This window comes from Acipenser ruthenus, chromosome 29, assembly GCF_902713425.1.
Source record: "Acipenser ruthenus chromosome 29, fAciRut3.2 maternal haplotype, whole genome shotgun sequence".
Taxonomy (NCBI): Eukaryota; Metazoa; Chordata; class Actinopteri; order Acipenseriformes; family Acipenseridae; genus Acipenser; species Acipenser ruthenus.
In genome coordinates this window covers 7,055,629-7,080,018 of record NC_081217.1, presented here as the reverse complement: position 1 = coordinate 7,080,018, position 24,390 = coordinate 7,055,629, and the positions used below count along the sequence as shown (strand labels likewise).

At 38.1% G+C, this 24,390-nt stretch overlaps 1 protein-coding gene across 1 annotated transcript in view; it reads right to left on the bottom strand.

The window, feature by feature from the left end:
- Window positions 1-22,565, bottom strand: part of LOC117428887 (N-terminal EF-hand calcium-binding protein 1-like) — a 36,443-nt gene extending 13,878 nt beyond the window's left edge. Inside the window, exons 1-4 of the mRNA XM_059004233.1 lie at window positions 22,245-22,565; window positions 14,188-14,212; window positions 6,699-6,807; window positions 1,582-1,607 (exon numbers count right to left, since the gene is read on the bottom strand). Of these exons, the coding sequence (XP_058860216.1) occupies window positions 1,582-1,607; window positions 6,699-6,807; window positions 14,188-14,212; window positions 22,245-22,373 (289 nt within the window). The 5' untranslated portion in view covers window positions 22,374-22,565. The remainder of the gene's footprint in view (window positions 1-1,581; window positions 1,608-6,698; window positions 6,808-14,187; window positions 14,213-22,244) is intronic.
- Between the last annotated feature and the right edge of the window lie 1,825 nt (window positions 22,566-24,390).

The window sequence follows — 24,390 nt, the reverse complement described above, 5'->3', positions numbered from 1 at the left end:
CAGCCAGTCGTGTGACACAACCACTTGACAAATTTGCACTAAAGCTGAATACCAGTGTGTGACTTCCACAACAAATCCTTGTTTTGGTTGACTGCCTACAGTAATGCAATCTTTAGAAACTGTTGCAGGTGTAGGCCTGCCACTTATCTTAATACATACGTTTCCTGCTTGGTCTAACACGGTTAGACAGCCACCTGACAATCTGTGACAGTCACTACTGGCATCCATAAAACACTCAATAGTGGTACATTTAGAAATACCAAAACAAACTAAGAAAAACGAATGATAAACATTTGTATAAAAGTATATTTCTTTCAGTGTAAAACATTTGTAATTTAATTTTGTGGTAAAGTGGTCATTTAGCAGTACCAAGTAGTACAGTAACTCATGTTGAATTGTGGTTTGTCACACTTGAGAATTATTGTATTTCTTGTTCTTATTGTATGACTTATATTGTAACACTTGAATGTATTTGTATTTGCTTGCGATTGTAAGTCGCCCTGGATAAGGGCGTCTGCTAAGAAAGAAATAATAATAATAATAATGTTACTAACCCTTGTCCATGATTAGCTTAACTACACTTTTGCAGCAGCTTTGTAGCTTTACTAGTTTGTTCCTTACACAGTATTCCCCTGAAGTAAGTGTTCCGTTGACCTACTGAGTCATCAGGCTACTGGGGTACATTTATCTATATTTCATTCAAAGAAATGACTCATTCAGTGCTGAGACTGAAAAGAAAAGGTGTGTTTCGGATTAATTACTTCTGAGGCTCAGGCTCATTTACAGTTAGAAATTGATTGCACATAAATCAGTGCTAATTGGCTTGGAGTAGTACAAGTGGACTAATTGACTGCAGGTGGTACTAATTAATTGGCTTGTGTAGACATGTAGAAAAAAATAACAGTTTTTTGAGAACTAAATAGAAATGGGTTTAAGTTATGCATAAAAGTTGCTTTTTATTAATCAGACACAGCTTAAAAACACTCATATAGGACATTCTAAGGCAAGACTTACAAGAAACTAAGGGGTTGATTTGATCAATCTATGCACTGTCCGAATAAGCCCCACATAGATTTTTTCAGAGAATTTTACAGCCCTGGTGAATTGCCCTGGATCAGCCAACTATCCTTGTTTATCCTGGGATTAATCATTGATGCCATACCAGAGGACTCCCTGGAACTATAAAATGCTCAAGAAATCTCAGTGGGGTATACGTTGATCAATACAACCCAAAAGTCAAATAGACAAACATTATTGCTAATGATGCTGTGTTGAGAAAGCCTCCTGGAACTCTGAGTTCAAAAATCTCAGTTTCCCCCACTGTGTCGACTGCCTCCCAGTCACAAACGGGCCAGCTGGGGTGACTCGGTTAAGCAGGGCTTGTATGTTTGTTTTTTTAAATGCAAATGAGCATAAACTTTGCAGGAACAAAAAGAAAATGCGATTAAACAAGGAACGTTTTTCAATCAGATTTTATTTTTGTGAACTCTTTTATATTGAGCAGTTTCACACTTCTACAGTGACATCAGTGAAACGAAAAGAAGACAGAAAGCATCACAAAGAAAAATAGTGCACACTTACCACACAGCTTCTCTGTGTCCAGGTTGCTGAAAAGGAAACAGATATGGGAAGAAAAACAAAATTAATTGAATCTGTGGATTTTCAAAGGACTCAAGTCTGCTCATCAAAGCTTTGCAAAAGTAACCTCACTTCGAAAGGAAGGCCAAGAAGTCCTTGTGTAAAATCCTCCTGAGGGGCCCTAACGAGATTCAGAGATGGCAAATCAAGATTTCACATTGTAATGCTTGGCTGGTGTAAGGTATTAACGTAACAGCTTTTGTCTTTTATCAGCCAAAGGGGAAGGAAAGGGGAGATATGACTATAAAACAGATCTTAAAAAAAACAGTCTCCATTCCATTGGGCATACCAGCTCAATTGGTTACTGCTGTTGGAGGTGCTTTTATAGATCATGGAAGAGTCCAACTGGTGTAGATGGACCCAGCCACAGATTAATCTAGCAGGGCATTGTAGTCAAGGTCTTTGTTTATGCAATATTCTACATTATTTAATTCAATCAAATCCCATTAGTGGAATGTCCCTCAAATATCAAATATCCTTGGTCTTTCTATGTATCATTTATCATGGCTCTTTATTCATAGTCTCTTCAAGAGGATAAATCCTGCATTCCGGAAGCTTTTTTACGTTGCCATTGTGGTTAGATTCACTGGCCTGGAGGGTACTATACATTATTATTATTATTATTTGTTTATTTAGCAGACGCCTTTATCAGCTGCAGAGTCACATACAATTACGTCTCCCCCGAAAGATGGAGCACAAGGAGGTTAAATGACTTGCTCAGAGTCAGTGGCTGAGGTGGGATTTGAACCGGGGACCTCCTGGTTACAAGCCCTTTTCTTTAACCACTGGACCACACAGCCACATAGACAAGCATCATCCCAGCTACTGAGGGTGAGCAAGCACTGAAAGATCTACAGTGTTCACAGGTGAAATCTGTTCTGAAATCAAGGGAGGAGCAGTCCTACATCATATAGAAAGGGGTTTAATGAATTATGAGTTCCTTACTGGTTTGAATGGTTCAATACTTATAAAGAAGTGGCATCCTATTAACATTCTACTGCTGCTCCATTATACAACTCATACATGTTTACAGACCTTTTATATTTCTAAAGGAAATAATCAGTGTAACTTCTCTCCCCCACACTGGCGTTTCTTGACAATATATCAAATTTTTCCTTATTTTGCTGAAATAACTGGATGCTGACGAAAGCACACAGTTCCTAAAGGCATATGTGATGCAGCCCCAGCCCAAGACTTCAGATTGCATCTTACAACAGATCTGTTTGCCCTGGATGACTTCGGGCTCTTGCATCCCCTCAGGTTTGTACGGCACCCTGAGAAGCATTTGCATTAAACGGAAATTGCATTACGTTCTATTGATTTTAGGACTGAACTGAAAGAGGCTTCATAAAAGTCCTTTCAAGCTGCAAAATGTGACACATGGCTGCTGTTCTTAAAAAAAAAAAAACACTGAACAAGTTACCCATAAAGGGATAAATTTGAACAAGTGGGAACGTCAGTCTTTGATTAACACTTATCTCTCTTTTATCCTGTCTGCTTTAGAAGCCTTAGTGACCTGGGGGTTAGAAATCCTAAATCTGAATAAATAAGATATATGGGAGACCTGGCTCCTCAGCAATGCACCATTATTATTACAGGAGGCTGTGTGGTCCAGTGGTTAAAGAAAAGGGCTTGTAATCAGGAGGTCCCCGGTTCAAATCCCACCTCAGCCACTGACTCATTGTGTGACCCTGAGCAAGTCACTTAACCTCCTTGTGCTCCGTCTTTCGGGTGAGACGTAATTGTAAGTGACTCTGCAGCTGATGCATAGTTCACACACCCCAGTCTCTGTAAGTCGCCTTGGATAAAGGCGTCTGCTAAATAAATAATAATTATTATTTATTTCTTAGCAGACGCCCTTATCCATGGCGACTTACAATTGTTACAAGATATCACTTTATTTTTACATGCAATTACATTATTTTTTACACATTATTTTTACATACAATTACCCTACAGTTGGGTTTTTACTGGAGCAGTCTAGGTAAAGTACCTTGCTCAAGGGTACAGCAGCGTCCCCCACCTGGGATTGAACCCATGACCCTCCAGTCAAGAGTCCAGAGCCCTAACCACTACTCCACACTACTGTCCTATTCAGTATAAATGTAAAAGATTAAAGCTTGACACATCACCGTTGATGTTAAGCACAGGATTCAGTGGTGTTTCCCATATCCAGCGAATGACAGATTGGCTTTGTTACCTTCGCTTGCTGCATTTTGGAGAGAACAGCTTGGTTCTCCAGAGATTACTTCTATCAGCCATTGCTTATGCACAGCCAAGCGCTGTACCCTATGGGGGCCTTCATTTCCAAGTCAATAATTCCAGCTCACATCTGGAGCTGAAAGTAATATCCATCTTGCAGCTAAATAGGGAGCCTGTTTGACATTAGTTCTTATGGATATTTTTAACAAAATGCACAGGTCTACACATCACCTCACATCTGATTTTAATGTTAAAATTGCAGTCTCCATTATCAAAGTCAGACCAGACTGGATAAAATGCCTTCCCAAACCCAAAATAATGGTGTGGTAAACAGCAATTGAGACCCCTCTGCTATCTTAACCACTAAAGACAGAGCAGGAAATGCCTTGGATCTCTTTGTGAAGATGGGATTCCTTTTGGACTTCATGACTTTAATAAATACCAACATACTTGGGATCTAATAATCTCATTGATTTGCTAATACTTCAAGCCAGATCCTCAGTTTCATGATCCAGGGTTCAAGTACTGACTTTGTACCCAAACTGTTTTATATACCCTGGGGCAACTTGTGGTCTAAATGGGAATATGTCGAACAGCAGAAGAATGTTCTTTGAGATTTGTTTTATACTATCAGAATACTCACTTTCATACCCTTCACACACATTGACTGCTTTCTTGGTGGATACCTACCTAGCTGGCTTATAAAACTAAATACAGATTTACAGAACCTGGATCAGTTCAGCTGTAAATTGGAATCAGTCTGCAGTCAAAGTTAGGACTTCCACATACTATTATTATGTTGAGATACAAAACACTTAAGCGTTCAAACCTGGCCTTTCTGAATTTTTTTTTTTTTTTAGACAACCTAGAAAAATTGTAACACACTTTTTAAGTTCAAAGCATAGAAATTGTATATGGAAATTACAGAGCTTGTGCACAAAACAGGATGCAAGGGGGAAGCAAGCAGAAAACTATTAAACCTTTGGAGCCTCCTACTCCTTGCAGCTGTAATATGCTTTTAAACACAGCCAAGAGTGGTGCTGGACTGACTGACAAAAGGTAAACTGACTTTTATTATTATTATTATTTATTTCTTAGCAGACACCCTTATCCAGGGCGACTTACAATTATTACAAGATTTCACATTATACAGATATCACATTATTTTTACATACAATTACCCATTTATACATTTGGGTTTTTACTGCAGCAATCTAGGTAAAGTACCTTGCTCAAGGGTACAACAGCAGTGTCCCCCACTGGGGATTGAACCCACAACCCTCCGGTCAATAGTCCAGAGCCCTAACCACTACTCCACACTGCTGATTTCTGATTGTCTTAATTGTAATGCAGGATGCAACCCCTGTCTGACTCCTTGTCACTAAGTAGTGCTGATCCTCAGAATGTCTTGCTCACAGGGGAGGCCTAACAGCCAACCCCTGCCAGGCTCTGGTACAGCGTGTGCTGGCAGCAGAGAGGAGTGTCAGCATCTCTTCTGGCTTTCACGGGCAATGACTTTAATACTTATAGAAGGTTATATTTATCTTGAACTTTTATTAGGACTTTGACTAGTAGGCTCTTCTACACAGAATATGAACCTGAATGTTAAAATAAATACAATCATTTGTATGTAAAAGTGTTTTTTTCTCAGAAAAAGGCACAAATAAATATGCTCAAGATATTATTATTATTTATTTCTTAGCAGACGCCCTTATCCAGGGCGACTTACAATTGTTACAAGATATCACATTATACAGATATCACATTCTTTTTTACATACAATTACCCATTTATACAGTTGGGTTTTTACTGGAGCAATCTAGGTAAAGTACCTTGCTCAAGAGTACAGCAGCAGTGTATTCCATCGGGGATTGAACCCACGACCCTCTGGTCAAGAGTCCAGAGCCCAAACCACTACTCCACACTGCTGCCCCTTTTTCTGGGTGTCATTTTGCTTGGTTTTTCTCTCATTTATTGGATTGTTTTCACTGTCAGTTGATTTAGTTACACTGAAATTGCATTTGTTAAGGAGGCTTGGCAATCAAAATCCGTAGTTGAGGGAATTGCCTCACATACTGTACTTTGTCCAAACCTCATCCTGATTTGTAGCCAGGGTGTTAGGGTCAATCATTGGTTTTCTTTCAAGCATGCTTGAAGCTCACAGGACCTCATTTCTAAATCTCGATGCTTTTATGAACAATGACAATCCCCTGGTCACCGTGCATTGTTTTAAATCTGTGTTTTGTGCAAATATGTCAATGTTTAGTGTATTGTGCATGGACGTGATCTACCATGTATGGCAACACCACATAGAGGCATTAAATAGCTATCTTAACCAGGATTGAACTTGAAAAACAATGGCAATGATCATAAGGCCTGGGTTGTCAACGGGCTGTATGATAATGGTTTGACTAAAGTGATAAGAACAGGAGAAGGATTGCAACTGTCACACAATGAGAGAAACCGTACAGGCCAAAAGATGGATGCTTTCTATTTAAAACACCTCTGACAGCTGGCAATGGAGAAATGCAAGTGTTCTTGTAGCTGGGAGCCTGCTGGCTTGTGTGAACGGATGAATGGGGAGCTGCCAGTAAGCTCTCAAGCATGTTGTGTAATTAACACCCGAGGAAGGAAGGACAAGATCGCTTGTCAAGACACATAGATGGTCAGTGAGAAACCACCCCCTTGCTACCACCTTCCTCTCTCTAAAGACTATTCCTTTAATTAAAAAAAAGGTTTTAAAATCTTTCCTGCAGCATCGTTTTCATCCTTGAATGGTGTTGGGTGTATTTCTTTAGCTTGATTTCTGCCATGAAAAACAATAAAAGCAATTCCGTTAGGGTTGGATCAGCACTTACTTGGTATGACGTCTGTCAATTGTGTAGAACAACTCACGCAGTTCCTCTGAGCTGAGGATCCCATCTGAAAAATACATCTTAAATTCCTCAAAGGACAACTTCCCGTCATCTAGAACAAAAGCACATAGATACAGCATATGTATATTTATATATAAGTTGCAATAAATGAAAGAAAATAGTGTATTTGCTTATATACAGGTTGTATGGTCATACTGTATTCAAAACAGGGGCCTAACTATCTCCAGCATGTCATACTGTATTTACTCAAATTGAAGTCGCACTTTTTAAAGGTTCGCATTTATATATTAAAATGGCTACGTGGTGAACTTCATGATCATTTTATAATGCAGCTTTAAAAGAAAAGTCATCTTGTTTGCTGAGGGGAAACCGTGCAACAGAAGGTGAATTTGGGGCAGAAAGTCACGTTGGCCAAATTAAACAAAGGGAGACAATAAAACTGACTGAAATAAAGTTAAAGGTAATTTACCCTTTTCCAGGTACCAAAAACTGCAAGGACTGCCGTACATATTTTCTTATCCCATTTATAATATAGTTGGTGACTAACTCTTTAATGTACAGTAATACAGTGTTTGACTTGAATTCAGGGGCGACTTAAATTTGAGTACATACAGTATTTGGTTGACAGAGCTCAACTGATAATACTAGTTTCTAGTGCATATCCAGGAAAGACAGTCATATAGATTCATCCAGTGTTTTCAAGAACATAGTTGTCTATGCAGCTGTGATGGCATGAGGTTAAACAATTAAAAATCTAATACCCTGTTAAGTCAGTTCATTTGTATCCAAGTCGATTGCGGCTGCCTGCTTCTTTTTAATATTAGCAGATATGTTTTTTTTATCACATTTGAAACCAACCCAAGCGGTATAAAATTGACCACCCTCCTCCCATTTTATTTCCATGGTAACATATGCTTTCTAAATTACATCAAGCACAAGCTATTTTCTATCACGGTATGAATCAATATGGTGGACGTTCCGCCACCATCTGTTTTTTCCTGTCGCCATACCAAGTTCAAATCTCCCAGGAGTTCTGTTGCTATTGGTAACCAACTCTGGAGAACTACCTTTCTGTGGATGTATTCCTGATGTCTAAAAGTAAAAAATAAAAAATAATAATAATCTAATGAAAATCTAATTAAATCTCCAGTGCTCCTAAATCTTGTTCAGTTTTAAATAATCATTTCTTAGTGTCTGCTTCCTACATTATTAGCCTTTTTTGTTTGTGGTTTGTGGTTTGTTTCTACTTCACCATGGCAGTTTTAGCGAAACAAGTTTCCTCTCTCTTTGAAACTTACCTAAAACCGCAACCTATCTCCTCTTGAGTAATATCCCCTAATATGCGCAACACGGTAAAATGATTTCCACTCATATAACCAGCCTTATTTTACCCTGCCCAACCATGCGTTGTGATCTTATGAAGTTAACAACACGGTCAGTTAGCAGTGATATCATGACCCAGGACCACCAGACTTCCGTCCCCTGGAGTGTGACGCTGACAGGCTATTAGCATGCAGGCTGTCAGCCTGAACATAATGGTGGTCATTTGTGTCAGCAAGAGTTTTGATGAATTCATTGTTTCCATTGGTTTTGTCGTTAAGCTCTTGACGCAAATGAAGCAGTGCTGGAAACGCAGGAGGGAAGTCTTCCCTGTGTGGTGAATGAAACAACAGCAACACTCATTTTGTCCTACCTGTTGCTAAAATAGCAATGCTAAAATAAAATCAATGCCGTTTCACAAATTAGTTTTCCTCCAGAGAAACTGGGCAACCAGCAATGATTTGTGGCAGCATTGACAGCGTTGTGGGCTCATGGGATATCACCTTTTGCAGCAACATCAACAAAAAATGCTGCCAAAGATCTTGCCCAAAATTACTGACATATCAGCAATCACTACTGGCACTATTGTATAAATATGTTTATACAGAGCTGTGTTATTTATTTCAATGTGTTTGTACAGGGCAGGCATTGGGCGTACATGCTTATTTATGTAATGGTTTATTGCCAATGCACGGTATGAAACAGAGCTACTGCACTTTGACGGCTGCTGTATGTACAGCTGTCATGAATCTGTAGCTCAGTGGTAAGAGGCACATCTGATATAATGTTTTTTCTTTTTTTTTCATCACCGAAAAGGCAACCTTATTTGGAGGCTGTGTGGTCCAGTGGTTAAAGAAAGGGGCTTGTAACCAGGAGGTGTCCGGTTCAAATCCCACCTCAGCCACTGACTCATTGTGCGACCCTGAGCAAGTCACCTAACCTCCTTGTGCTCCATCTTTCAGGTGAGACGTAATTGTAAGTGACTGCAGCTGATGCATAGTTCACACACCCTAGTCTCTGTAAGTTGCCTTGGATAAAGGCGTCTGATAAATAAACAAATAATAATTTGTCACTGTGCGCTGTCCATGGTACCTGCCTGGTTCAACATCATGGTACCACATCCCATTGCATTGGGACAGTAATCCTATCTAAATAACAGAGGGAGGACACTAGTTTTTCATAAAGGGCAAAATACAAGTAGTAAAAAAAGTTTGCTAAGTAATTTAGATCACTGTACTGTATGCTAATTTTCAAAAAAGATTTAAAACATTGTCAAACCAACTTGGCTGAATCAGCTTGATAAAATGATCAAAGCTCTGTTTCTCTAACATCTGGCAGATGAGGTTATTCACCTTTGAAATTGGTGTCCAGACCTTTCAATCAATCACCTGAATGCCTGTCTTTCTGCTTCGGGCAAAGTACATGCACTGTTTTACTGTTAGTGGCAGAAAACCAAGCTGCATTGAAAAGCAACTCCCATTTATTCTGTCTCGTGGAGAACTCCATCCTGAGATCCAAGCAGATTTTATAAGGAGCAACCTCTTCTTAATAGAATGTAGAATCAATATGTACCATACAAGAGCAAGTGAATTAACTTTTGCATCAATTTGAGGTCCCAGATTTTATTAAACTAATTAGATATCTTTGTAGGGTTCAGTACAATGCGTTTTGTTTAAAAATTTACACTCATATATTTTCTGTCCAATAAGGATGGAGAAGCAATTTAGACTATGTACAAGGCTCTGGGAATTGGATAGTCAATAACTAAAGAAGTCAAATAAGAACAAATAAAAAAGCAGAAGATTATTCAACATAAAACCACACTATGAACCTACAGTACAGAAGTCAATTCAATATCATATGAAGAGGGATTCCAGAGTCATCAAATTGATCATGAAGGACTGCACACTGTGTCAGGCAGGGTAAGAAATCTAATCAAGGCCTAGTAAAAGGACAGTAACCTGCAAAAAACAGCTCTGTATTTGAAAAAAAAAACTGCTTCTCACTTAGAGTTGCTTTACATTAGCTTTGCCTAGAGCAGCAGTTTCTTTTTAAACAAATAGTACCTGACTGTTTTGATGTTTATTCACAGAATTGTGAAGCATATGATTGGATGTCATTTGCAATCATTCTCAGTGGTTCTGGGTTCTGTTGCTCTGAGATTGAGTTCTCATTGTTCTCTAAATCTGTCTTCACTTGTCTTCCTTTAGCACGGAACAACAGTGCTTGTTTAAAGCAGGTGACAGTTTTAATTGCAGAGTTGTCACATTGAAACTTGAATGGAATGATGAAGACACTTGGGATTCACAAGACAAGCTCAAAGCAGCTCAACAGCAGACAGAGAAAAATGACAATAACCCAGAACTACTGAGCACGCTTGCAAACACCATAGAAAGAGCGTAGGGTAATGTAAAAAAAACAAAGAGATATCAGAATGACAACTGAAGTCACTTACTCTCTAATGAACAGTGTTATTGCTCCCAAAAGACATTCTGCAACCTACTATATTATTTAGATTGGATAAACTGGGAGTTTGGAAGTATCGAGCTTATATTCTTACACTTCTGTCTAAATAAAAGCTCCCCTCAGTCACGGAAAGAGCCAGGAGTCAATATACCAAATGAAAGAGGAGGCTTGGGGCTTTCCAATGATATCTCACATGGCATATTCCTAGAATAAACGAGAGCGTCCAGAATACAGTGGTGCCTTCACTTGCTAAGGAGACAACAGTGCGCATTGGGCGTCATCCATTTTGCATAGCATAAACAACACATTATACCAAATGATGACTAGAAGTAAAGGAAAAGCAAAATAAAGTGTTCAGGAAAGTTAGTTTTAGGGTTAAAAGCCATGATGATCAATAATCAAATAATTGTAGCTGAAATCAGTTCAACATGCTGCCCAAGGAACCATCAAAATGCAATCCAATTTGCAATTACAATACAGCTAAACTCTGCCAAGCAATATGACTGCTAAAGCACTTTTGGCAAGGTTACAATGAGTTTGGAAGAAAGAAACAATCACACAGGACTGAAGAAACAGTTATGATATTAGTTTCTCTATTCTGTCCAAATCCAATAATCCTGCAGAGTGAACAGCGTGCTTCCCCCTGGGGGTCTGAACTCCTTAAAGATCAGAGAGTGTGATTGGTACAGTCTCTCCAAAGTGCTTCATAACTGGAACATCCTAAATACTGACATTTACTAATGGAAATGACATGTTTTGTTTGTTATTATAATTTGGTGACGATCTGCTGCATTGTATTCCCACTAATGTTTCATTCTCTTCCTTTTTTTTTCTCTTAGCAAATTAGCAGTGCCGAGGGGAAATTAAATTCTAAGCTTTTCCATCTAGCAACAATTCCAATCTATACATACCAAGCAAGCCTTTTAAACAAAAAGCTCTGTCTCTCTTAATCTGTGAAATCTATCCTCTACAGTTATCCCCTAGGGTCATTCCTCCACACACAAATTCAGGATGTAAGTATGCAACGCAATACAGAATCAAATAAAACAGTGTTTTGAGTTGATTTTACTAGAATCTGCCCAGAAACAGCCCCAACAGCCAATCCTGAACATTTGTCTTTCTTTCTTTCTTAGACATTCCTTTTCAGCAGAGATGTAATGATACAACACAACAGGACAGCCTTGGTAACCTTGGAAACTGAAGGGCATAACATTGAACACTGCTACGATTCATATTCTGAATGTATATGTCACTGTACATATTTTAGATATTAGCATAAAGAATGTATTCAATATGCAGAATGTTTCAATGTACCATTATTGTAACAAGGCAGTAAAAAATACCAAAAGGTATTGGAGAATTATTTTGGTCTTTGGTTTGATTAGGAAACTACATTCGTCAGGAGTTTTAATAACCTCTTCAATTGATATTTCCCTTGCCACATGCCCTCTGTCAAATTTGCTGACTCAGTTGAACTGGTTCTTCATTCAATCTCACCAAGGACAAACACTGAAGTTGGCCTTCATCATAAGATCTGTCACATTGTATCAGCAGCTCTACAGGCAAATCCTTATACAGGGAATTGCCTCTATCAAAACCTGTCAACAGTAGATGTGATCCATTGTACAGTTATTGTTTTTTCAGTTTCATGACCCCATCTGTAAATCTGTTTCTTGATCTTAGCTGATGGGCTTATGCAACGCAGGATTTAAAATTAGAAAGAGGGGCTCCCAGCGTTAAACATAAAATATAAAACAAAAGCACGTCTCCATGCTTCAATCAATTGAAAAGCAATAGTTAAAGATGCTGTTTGATTTTTAAGACCTTAACCATTCAACTCTGTATTGAATCGCCTGTATGTTTCCCTTGCATCTCTTTTACAAGTTATGGAAAAAGACATTCACACCCAATACATTTACAGATGAATTCGTTCAGTGAATCTGGGTCAGTTTCTATGGTAACAGTCAACGAACAATCTTTGGTGGAAACTGTACAAGCTGTCAAACTGAAAAAGAAAATTAAATGTACAATTATAAGGCACAACAGGGTCAAAATACAGGATCATGCAATACATAGCACACATAGTAAAGGCTGATTAAACCTGTTTTGTATAAATAGTGTATGCTGTCCCCTATCAAGAGAGGATTGTAATATATAAAAGACACATCTCCCTGTATCCGCCTTGCCAGGCTTCTACACCCTACTGACAATGTTATGGCAGATGATTTTAATAAACCGCTGTACACCGCACCAAGTTTAAGAGGTTTGTTCAAATGCAAAAATATGAATTTAATAGACGACAGATAATCCGGTTTAACAAAACAGAATTAACCATTACGCTTCACAGATTACCACCGATTGATTGTCGTTTCTGAATCGATTCTATTCCGGTTGTTGTTGGCTGTAGTTAATGAGGCCTATACCTCCTTCTCACCTGTTCTCTTCCATAAAAGAAAATCAGTCAGAGGCGCCATTAAAAAAACAAGACTGGAGAGAAAGGCAGAGAATATTTACACTACTAGAGTGAATATTCTCTTAATTTTACTGGCAGCTGTTTTCAGTCAAGACAGGCTATTCGAAAGCTAAAGTTCAACCAGAAATACTGAGACGGAAACTGTAGAACACTTTAGGAAACACAGCAATTAATCAAAGGAAACCTCATTAAAACCTCTTCTGGAATGCCTTGCTCTGCCTCTTTAAATGTGAAATAAAAAGTATTTTTTTAATTTGTGATAATGTATAGTGCTTTAGGTCTCCGCAGAGTGACAGCATAGGTCACTTTTTAATCAGCCAGGCTTGTGCTGCAGTGGTTGAGTAATGTATATACAGTATCTTAGTTTGGAGCACAGAGCTGGTCACATTCCAGCTTCAGTCTCAAGGAACAATTTAGGGCCTCCAAACCTCCTTAAACACAAAGGCCTCAATTCATAAAGCATTCCACTCTAGGTGCACTGTAGTTCTTGGTATTTCCTTGTATTTTTACTAGCTTTTATATTTCATGTCTAATTACAAAAATAATTGACAAGAAAAACTGACTAGCATTAGAATGCTTGACAGGGATGGAAATAAGACTCCTGTTTTACCCATTCCAGGTTTATCATGAGCTTGATTAGCCACAGTGTCATGGTAACAAGCTCAGATGTACAATTAATATGGTATAGTATTGATTTAGATTTTTGAAAGCAAGCAGGCACAGTACAGATAGCAAATGATGTCATATTACCAGTAACCAGGAATACCACAATCTCTCTTTTTTATTTAAGCACTGCTGAGTTTAATAGGGGAGTCAGTAATACTCATTGGTTTATCTTTGCTTATACCACAAAGATAAACCAGATCTCATTCTGGAATCCATCCTTGCATTCATTACAATCCAAAGACATAATGACTGTGCAAATGGCACTGTTATGATTCATTCCCAGTCAGATGCCGATCTTAATACAGCTGTTTAATTGAGGTTTAAACTTTCTTTTTCCATACATTGTGCTTAATGGAGTGCTGTTTTTTTTTAACAAGAATGGCCATAAACAATCCAATCACTTACTGGGACATCCTTATTCGTGAAATAACAACAGTACCTCATGAATTCTCCATTTTTAAACATATGAATCGCTGAGTATTTTTCTCTCAACTAATTTCCCAGGAAAACCCGGAAAAAAACTCTTTTAACAAAACTTGTTCTTACCATTCTTGTCAGCTCTTCGAAAAATCTGAAACAAAAAAGAAGAGGAAGAAAAATATTATTATTTAACACAATAAAACTATAGCGGCAGAACTAATTAAGACATCTTTGTGTTTTATATCAAGATGTATTGAGCCTTGATGTACACATTTATTTCAGTTCCCCCTTATGAAACGTGCATTGTAAACCAAATCTTTAATAATCATGTTCTTACCTCTCACAAGCATACAGCTTTCAGGCAGCCTACAATATGATGTCAGCCAGAAAAACACTAAACAATCCACAGCAAAACGAGAATGGATTTGCAGGAATGAAAATGTCTGAACATTTTTTTTTAAAACCTTGGTAAGTACACTTTTAAATTGCACCACCTTCACCATATCAACAGAAAACACAACCACACTCTCAGTATTTCAATCTGAGCCTGAATTCTTACAAGAGAGCTTGAACTAGATCTCAGTGGAAGCCACAATTAAAACAGATCAATCAAGTAATCAAAGAAAATAAGAAATAACTCTAACACGCCAATTGTGTTATTATTAGTCCCGGTTCACCGCTGCAACCCCCCGGCGAGCCAGGAAACGACAGCTGACACAAAACGTGTCCTGCCAAGCCATCTTTTTGTGCACTGCAGATCCACAGCGAAGCCATCAGACCTATAGTGCCAGAGGACAACACAGATCTGAATGGCTCCACTGCAGACCCGCAGGCACCCTATCAGCCACAGGGGTCGTTGGTGCGCGGTGAACCGTGGATTGCCTTCTGCCAACCTAAGCCCTCCCTACCCGGGGAGGTTTACTGGATGCGCCACTCGGAAGCCCCAGATACCATGTTTTAAAATGAACATGCATTTCATTATACAGACTGCACATTTGAGACGTGTGTAGCAAATGGAAACACAAAGATTTATGGAATTATTTTGTTAGCTAAAATCACTTGAAGCAAAATGCATTAATATGCCTTTTACATAATATTATTGTTCCCTGAACTGTCCCTGAAGTGTAGTACATAATAAGAGCCTCTGGATGCCTCTCTGCATTATTGTATCTTTTCATTCACATTCTTCTCAAGGCCCTAGCTAACAGAATTTCTCATTATTAAAATGTTACTACAATACCTGAGTGGAAATTGCTAAGCGAACCTCTGATTCACTCTCATCAGCATCCCTATTCACATTGATGAACTTTCCTGAGTCAGTAATGAACAATAATCATCAATCACTGCAGAACACAGGGGTTCACAGTGCAAGCGCTTACATGAAAGTTTATTTTAAACCAACCAGTCCCATTCATTCTCAAGGATAGCTGCTGTCAGTCCTAGTCTAAACATAAACCTTCCAGTCCTTCTTTTGTTTCTAACCTTCAATCAAATACATTGTTTAAATAGGCACTGTTTTGCAGTGCCCAAAAGACGTGCAATGTCTAGGAGACTAGGAGAATCAAAGGATTCCAACCTACTTTCCCTAGTTTCCTGCTTTGTTGCGAGTATTCCTGCACTTTTGCAACACGATTGCAATTGTTTTTATATTTTTATTAACATAACTCTGGTCATAAATCAGTCTTGACTAGTTATTTTTGTTTCACATTGGTTATGCATCAGGTCTTCCTGTCAAAATGTCTTCTAATTCACAACATCGACGGCTTCAATCCAACCTGGTCAATCAGAAGCATTTCATTGGTTCCCGACTCCTTTCACAAAGTTCAGCATTTTGGAGGAGGTGAGGTATAATATCAATATTTACCCATTCCCTAACAGTTTAGTGATGCTTTTACATCAGGAAATGCCACAGAAATGTACAGCTTCATTGAACAGTATTACAATTAATTACCTGTGGCATGGGCTGCATACAGTTACATAATCACAAACCATTGACTTGCCTTATTACAATTATCATCAGCTTCCAGCTTACCCTAGCTAAATGCTAGGATCATAGTCTAGAGCAATCTCAGGCCGTGTTTTGGTACAGCATTTATTTTTAGAGGTTAACACAGTTGTATTGTCTGTATTGTTATTGTCTTATCTGTATGCTATTGTACAGTTTTGTGAAAACGTGTGGGGAGCCACAAAATCAGTAGCCACCAGCTCTACAGTTTTAATGAATTCATGGAAAATAACAATGAGGCAGTGATTCCTATAGTAAGCCATGGACCTCTGTGAATAAACATGATCTAAGTAGCTGAACATTGGAACCTTTTTTTATAATGCACAAGGCAAAGGTTAACATAAGAAGCAATGCCATTGAATTACACTTAATTACATAGTGTGAAAAAGGGTTAAAAATACTGAAGAGTGAGTTCAGAGCAAACTGGTTATTCTCTTCAACATAATCACATTGTAATCTCAGGTTCTGAGTCACTAATCAACTGGGCAATACAACCGTACTCTGTCAGTACCAAATACTTGTTAGAGCTTGCAGTAACTGTGGAACAATCTTCAGCTGAATGTCAATTGCCTGGTCTTGTAACCAAGAAAGCGTCTGGAAGGGTCTTTCTATGATACAGTACCAGGGAAGTGACATTAAGTTCATGACATTTTCCTGGCTTAAAAGCTCCTCTTTATTGAATATGTAAACAGACCAGAATGTGTGAAAAATATTAACAAAGCAATTAAGATTCTGTGAAAAAAAATATATATAGCAGGACTATGCATAGCAAAGGGGACCACAATTGAACGTAATGAGTTTTTCTGGACAGTAAACGATTGCAATAATTACTGAGGTCATTACCAGCTGTTGAAATAGCTCAAATTAAAGGTTTGACATGTCATTAATCACCTTTAGCTTCTGTTATTTACCTTTTAAATTTAAACCCATTTATTGGGCTTATTATTGTAAAAGCAGAGGCAATAGGTATGTCTTGAAATGTTATCTTATTATCAGAACAGTTCTTGCCACAGAATGGTTAGAAACCTAGGGTGTCATTTTACACATGAAATAGGGAGCATCAAATTACATTAGGTTTTAATGAAAATCTCATTAAAGCAAGATTAATCTGTTATGGACGCAAGAGACATGTGGTGGTGAATATGAATTTCCAATAGCCAGCAATAGATTCATCCCATTAGGTCCCCTGTATGCTTGATCATAATGAATCTAATATACAGTCAGTAGGTATCTCTGGCAATTATGTATGCATGAAAAACTGTTGCATTTGTGAGTTAGTGGATATTTTATTTTTAAATGATCTACTTTTAAAGCTAGAAAGGAATTGCTAAACAATGGCCACTCAAACAAGCAGGATATGAAACCAAAATTGTCTGATATTATTGAACTAGGTGTTTTTGATAATCACCAAATAACTTAGCTAAAGACCTTTAGCTTTGTTTGAGAAGACTTTGACAAATTTTGAAGGGTAACACAAACTCAACTGACAGCGAAAAACACTATATGGGACAACTAAGCCAAAACAACAAGGAGACTGTGTGGTGGTTAAAGAAAAGGGCTTGTAACCAGGAGGTCCCCGGTTCAAATCCCACCTCAGCCACTGACTCATTGTGTGACCCTGAGCAAGTCACTTAACCTCCTTGTGCTCCTTTTGGGTGAGACGTAATTGTAAGTGACTCTGCAGCTGATGCATAGTTCACACACCCTAGTCTCTGTAAGTCGCCTTGGATAAAGGCGTCTGCTAAATAAACAAATAATAATAATAATAAGGTACGGTATACACTCAAATAGGAAAATATTATAAATATTTCTAAAAATGTGTACAAAATCTTATTATAGATTATTCCCAAATGCAAGAAAGGTGTATCAGGCTGTCAAGTGCCCATGATAAAAGTCTGGAGAAGATTGTACGCCGTCATTGTGTTCACCATGTAGACAGACACAGACACACAGAAAGAAAAAATGATCAGTACATACAGCAAGGGTCCAAAAAGGATCCCAAAAGATGTATTAATAAATTCTGTGCCTTGCATGTGCCCAATATAGTGAAACAGAGCCAACAACCTGTGTCATATATCATTATTCCTTCTTTGTGTCTGGGTATCATGATAAAACGGTGACATTTCTGTGCACAGTACCTGAAAGACTACCATCTCTTCACTAGGACCTCTCAGTGTTATTGCACTCAAGGTGTTCCTAATGTACATAGCAAGATATAAGCTTGACAACTACTCATTCAAACTGATCTTATTTGTACAGTGGTAGAGACAATGTCACACGGACCCTGAGGTAGCCCATTCAAGCCCAGCCTCAGTCAACGACCATGAAGAATTGATTTGTGCATAAGCCATGCTTGTACACACCTGCCCACTCTCTCTTCTATAGTGGTGTAGTTTGAAATGCTCCCTGTCACACGGCTGTCAGCCCAGGCTCCTTCAAACCTCTCACTCCACTGCTCTCATGCAGAGCTCTCATACCGCGATGTCTGTCAGGGAGCGTAGGATAAATGGCAGGTACGACTGATGATGACACCAATTTGCGCTTCTTGGTGTCGCTTTGTTGTACCATGTATGTTTTATTTTTTAAACAGACACAGTGCCTTAGTTCTGGCAGTGGGTCTGCACATGTGTAACTATCACAAGTACAGCAATGTGATGAAAATGCCGTGACAGCATTCCCTCCCTTGGTCACAACGAGATTCTCCTTCCAGACTGATCAATCAATATCCCTTTAAAATAACATTACTCATTGCACTGTACCCATCAACTGTCTATCGAGCAGAATGCTGCCTGGATTACAATGAGGTAAGATTTCACGATTTCACTTCGTTCATGACCATGCGTTACAGTGTAATTTATGATATAAATGATCATTGAAAACTACAGTATGTCACAACAATTTGAAAATGTGTTAATGTTAATGGCCGGAATGTCCGTTATTAACCTGTAACTCACCCTGGATAAGGGTGTCTGCTAATTAAATGGGTCACTGTACAGTAAAAGGCTACCATTCCAATGTTCTCATTACATCAGTATCTTTTACTCTTTTCCATCAGAAAACCACCTGAATGTGTCTAACTGATCTTTCATGCATCATTATAGTAAATTGGGCCTTTACAAGGATTGCAGGACACATATCAATGCTAATGGCTACTGAAAATGATAAACTCATGACAGAAAATATGTTGAGTCACAGCTATGTTTTGCATCCATTTTCTTATATCTCCCATCAAACTATGCGAGCTCAGGGCTGTGTTCTTTTCTCTCGTTCACTGATATCAGGACGGATGGCATCTTCCCAAGAGTGTCCTGCTAAACCCTTCATCTGTATGCATGAAAGTTAGGAGGATGGAGAATTCTTCAATGCAGGCGTTCTCTCTGTCTTCCTGTGTCCTACAGTCTTTATCTCCCCTGCAGCAGCTTATTAACTTTAAACAAATCTCAGCGCAAGCTGCTCCTTACATGTCATTTGCATCCAAAATAGAACACTGCGCTCAGGGGGGAAAGATTGTTTCAGTCCAAGCAGTTTTAACCCCTGTGACAGCGGATTTCACACCGATGTGTGAGATTCTAGAATAGAGATCTTTTTTTTTTTGGTTTGTTTACAAATAGAGGCAGGATTTCCTTAAGTGCTTTTATTGATTTACAGGCACGTAGCTGCTTTTTATACAGTGTTTCGTCACTTAATTTCCATGCTAATGCAGAAACAAAATATGTGTTTTGTATTGGATAAAAGATTAGTGGTTTAAAAGTACAGTATATGTCTTTTGTTATAACACAGTGATGGATGGAGTACTGATTTCTACAGCTCTGCAGACTGTTGGATTCACAAATGTTAGAAATAGGGAGTTAAAATCCAGCATTGACATAGGGCTCTGTATCACAATCACAGCATGCTTTAGCATAGGGCATGATGCACTGTTCATGGCAGCTGAATCCATTCAAAGTCATACCAATTATTTGATCAGGTTACCAATTATAAAACAGGCTGCACTTGAGCTCAGATCAGTGGCAGCTTGGTCATATGTGGTTCTACTCTGTTCTATGTCACAGCTTGAAAGCTATATAAAGCAACTGCCGATGGTGATGTGAGATGGAAGGGTTGAAGATCAGAAAGACTAGCCTCTGCCAGCCTCTGACCTTCTGATAGCAGTGGAGAGTTCACAATGAGAACGTGTGGAATCTGTCATGGGAGAGGGAAGCTGCTGGAGCCCAGATGACTAACCTGGCATGCAGGAGCAGGACTATTGATGTGCTTTGGTGGAGTGTTGAGAAGACGATCACTTAGCATTACCATAGCCTGGTTATAGCCAGTGTCATAGCCCTTCATCTTTCATGAGCACTACAGCCAGAGCAAACACCAACAATATAGTGTCAATGCAGTTTTTCACTCAGACATGACTGTTACTATCATGAGACTAAGGCTTATATCTGATTAACAACATGTGTTATGTGTTGAAACTAAACTGAGAAATACAGTCTTATGGACCCTAGGAACTAATAGTGTTAATGTCTAGAAATAGATATTTGTTATTATCATGCAAGAATTAAACTACACAGCAGGGCTGTGCAGATAAATATTGTGGCTGTTTTTTTGAATAACACGCAGCGCCACCCGGTGGTCTTGTGTTGTATTCTTCTTTTCCCTCCACAAAGCAGCTTTAGAACTAATCATAATAATGACAAAGCTAAATGTTGAAACAAGAAGTATGAACACAACTCAAAAACAAAGACATGCATAACTGTTTAGAAATTGTCTACCAGCTAGCCAATTTACACAACGATAAATTCCAGTAATTAGAGAGTCAGCTAACTGCGTCATACTGAATAAATCATGCTTACATCAGGTCCATCATTTAACCTTCTTCGGATGTTCAGATAGTGTTTTTAATATTTCAGAAGTTTTATTAAAAGCACCACCATCCTTCAAATCCCATGAACTACTGAATAGATGCCCTACGCCCAGTGCACGATATCATCATTATATTATTTGTCTTTTATCCAACACCTCATTCTAGATGACTGCTTCCATATAAGCACATCCCCCCACCTCAGACTGTGAGAGCTGCAGTCACCTACAGGTTCAAAGCATTTTCACAGTGGGATTTACTTAAACAAGCAGAGCCAGCAGCTGTACCTCTAAACACTCTCCATTGTCCTCTATGAAAAGAATTTCAATGGGAAGAAACAGTGTTTTGTTTCATGAGTAGAGTTTTGTTATGTCACCAGTGTTGGGAGTTCTTTTTTTATAATTTGGTAATGCAACAAGAACCAGTAACAGGAATTCAAATCTATTTTTTTAATAATCAATGCATTTTTTAATAATGACTGGCATTTATTTTTGTAATAACTTTACAGAATGAAAATTAAAGCTGGCAGCTTTTAAATAACAAGAAATGCGTTTTTTTCTGGTTGTGATGTCTGCCGTTGATTTTACTTAGTTTTAAGTTACCAATTGATACCATTATAACACTACTGTGTATAACCCTGATGATACCCTAGCAGAACTCAAAAGGCCCATGCTAACTGAGGAAGATGTTAAATAATGATTTTATTACTTCTAACGTTGATTATTATAATTTTCTAGATGTTAAATTAAACAAGCTTCATCTGGTTCAGAATGTTGTTACTCAAAGTCAATATTAAAATCCATTTTTTTCTCATATTCTGCAGTCTTTTTTTAAATACATATCTACCCAAATTATCAAAGTCTTATACTTACCTACATGCCAAGGTTTAAAGGCTTTGGGTACCGTATTTGAATCCGAATCGATGTTAGGTTGGTTGATGAGTTTTTAAAATGTTCTTCACCTCAGTTTTCAAACCCATTAAAGGTGAAATATAACTACAAAAGATGCTTGGGGATGTCTGTACCCTCGCATAGAAACACCGCAGAAGACGTTTTCAGTATTTATTTATTTTTTTTGTAATACACTTTAATAATAAAACAAAACAACAAAAAACGAAAATAATAACAACACCTTTAAATGCATTTAGCATTCTTTTAAAATTTTACTTTTGTGTGTAGCCTAAAATTGATAACCCACAATAAAAACAAATGTATCTAAAATTCGCAGTGATTCGCCTATATGTGTATATCCGTAGTTATGATGTTCTGCATGTAACCTTAAAGTACCTACGACAACACTACTATAATAAAGCACAGTATATATACTTACATCGTGCAGAATGGAAAGCCCTTGTCTTGGGGGGTTCTTCTGCAGCAGTTGTTGCTGCTGCTTGGCGTGCAGGTGCTGCTGTTTTGCAGACTGGAGGCACATCGTGATCATCTCGGTGCATGCCATCATTTTTAAATCGTGTAAAGGGAATATTTCTTAATTAAACCCTGGCTCACCCCAACTCCAATGAGGCAGGCTTTCTAGTTGACAGTATTCAACTCGTGTTCAGACTCCCCGGATACCGCTTTAATCAGATGAGGATCGGGGTCCGCTTGCAAAGGATGCTGAGCTACTGAGCCGATGCCTTTTCTTATAACCAAGCAACTTTCCTTAGTTAAAAAGGAGCCCCGCCCCCTCCGAGACAGAGCTCTTCTCATTGACATACTGTACAGAAGAACCAATTCTGCTCCACTTTAACGGCGCCACCTAGTGGCCATTTATTTTTAAACATATTTTGGATTTTCAAAAAAATAAATAAAGAAAAAGATTTTGGCCCGGACCAAATCAAAACTTTGACAACCCATAATCGCACTTAACAAAACTGCATTTAATAGCGTTGTGATTTGGTCCAGACCTTATTTCAATGAATCTCTATTTTCATTGAGTGTTGGCACACTTTTAAGGACATAGGGTAAAACAAATAATAATAATAATAATAATAATAATAATAATAATAATAATAGACAAATAGTGACATGATCTTGACAGTAATGTGTACAGTGTTGTCCAGACTTGTGTTGTGGGTTTCCACAAAATGTAATATGAAGAGACCAATGTATCAAAAATAGATTTATTTTGCACAGGGACACACTGGAAGTATCAGAAATGGAAAAAAAAGTATTTGCCTTCCTATTAAAGAATATGACAAACCAGCCTAATTAATCCATTGTTGATTGCATAATTAGATCTCTTCCCACAAAGTTATTACTAACAAAATGGTCATCAGATACCCACAGCTTCTGACTTTTGGCTAAATGAATTAGAAATGATGCTTATGATTTATGAGCCACGGTAAATAACTGAGGGGCGCAACATTTATCATGGAAGGGCTCTGCAGTTGAAAACATGCATTGAAATGGTGCTTCCTCAGTCAAGCAAATTTTGGAAATTTGTATAACAACTCAGTAGCAGCCCTGTAGATTACCCAACAGAGCTGTCTCTTATACTTTAGCAAACTGTGGAGGAGGACGGTCACAGAGGGACTGGGAGAATGTGAGGGTGATGATTAAGCTATGAAGAGGCAGCTTCATCATGCATTTGGATTTACCTACTTGCCATTACGAAGACAATAATAGAAAAAGTGCTTTGAATGTTTTAAAATGACACGCTCCTATGAGTTTTAATATGCATATTGCAACTTTCTGTAGGCCTGTTCAATGAGTTTGCTAGGGCAGACTCCAGGATGAGAGAGGATGCAGTGACGTCAATTGGGACGAGTTGGCAGCTAAAAGATAGACGTAAATACTGGAGTCAAACTATACCAAAAATGTTCTTGATCTCCGCTCTCAACATGAGCCTGTGATTTAATGAACCCAGCCTTTGCAATTGAATCCGGAATCAGAAATCTGCGTGAAAACTCTCACTCATGTGACACACCTGTAATTAATTATTCCTCAATAAAAGAGGGGAAGCAAAATTCTCTGCCTGAAAAATAGGCCAATATATTTTATTTTAAAACATGGAAGATAATTGTAGTATTGTCAGTAAAAGTGTATTTATTTCAGTTTGCATCTGCCGCACTTGAGAGTTCTTATTCCAAAGACCTGCTGACTGCATCAAGTGAATCTGTGTGAGGGTTTAAAACATATTATAATACTGTAATATTATTCTAGTTTGTTTTTCATCAGTTGTTAGTGTAAGCAAATTGTTTGATCATCCTCATTTGTTTCCTGCTATCATTTGGGCTGGTGATTTAAAATAATAATAATAATAATAATAATAATAATAATAATAATAATAATAATAATAATAATAATAATAATGTAAGAAACGGAATGTAGATATGACTGCAATCCCAATGATGTATAATTAATGTATCTGCATTTCTGAATCCTGTTAGACAAAGAGAAGGAGATGTGATACATTTTACTGGCCTGACTAAACAATAATTAATCACAAGCTTTCAAGACCTCAGATGTGTTTTCTT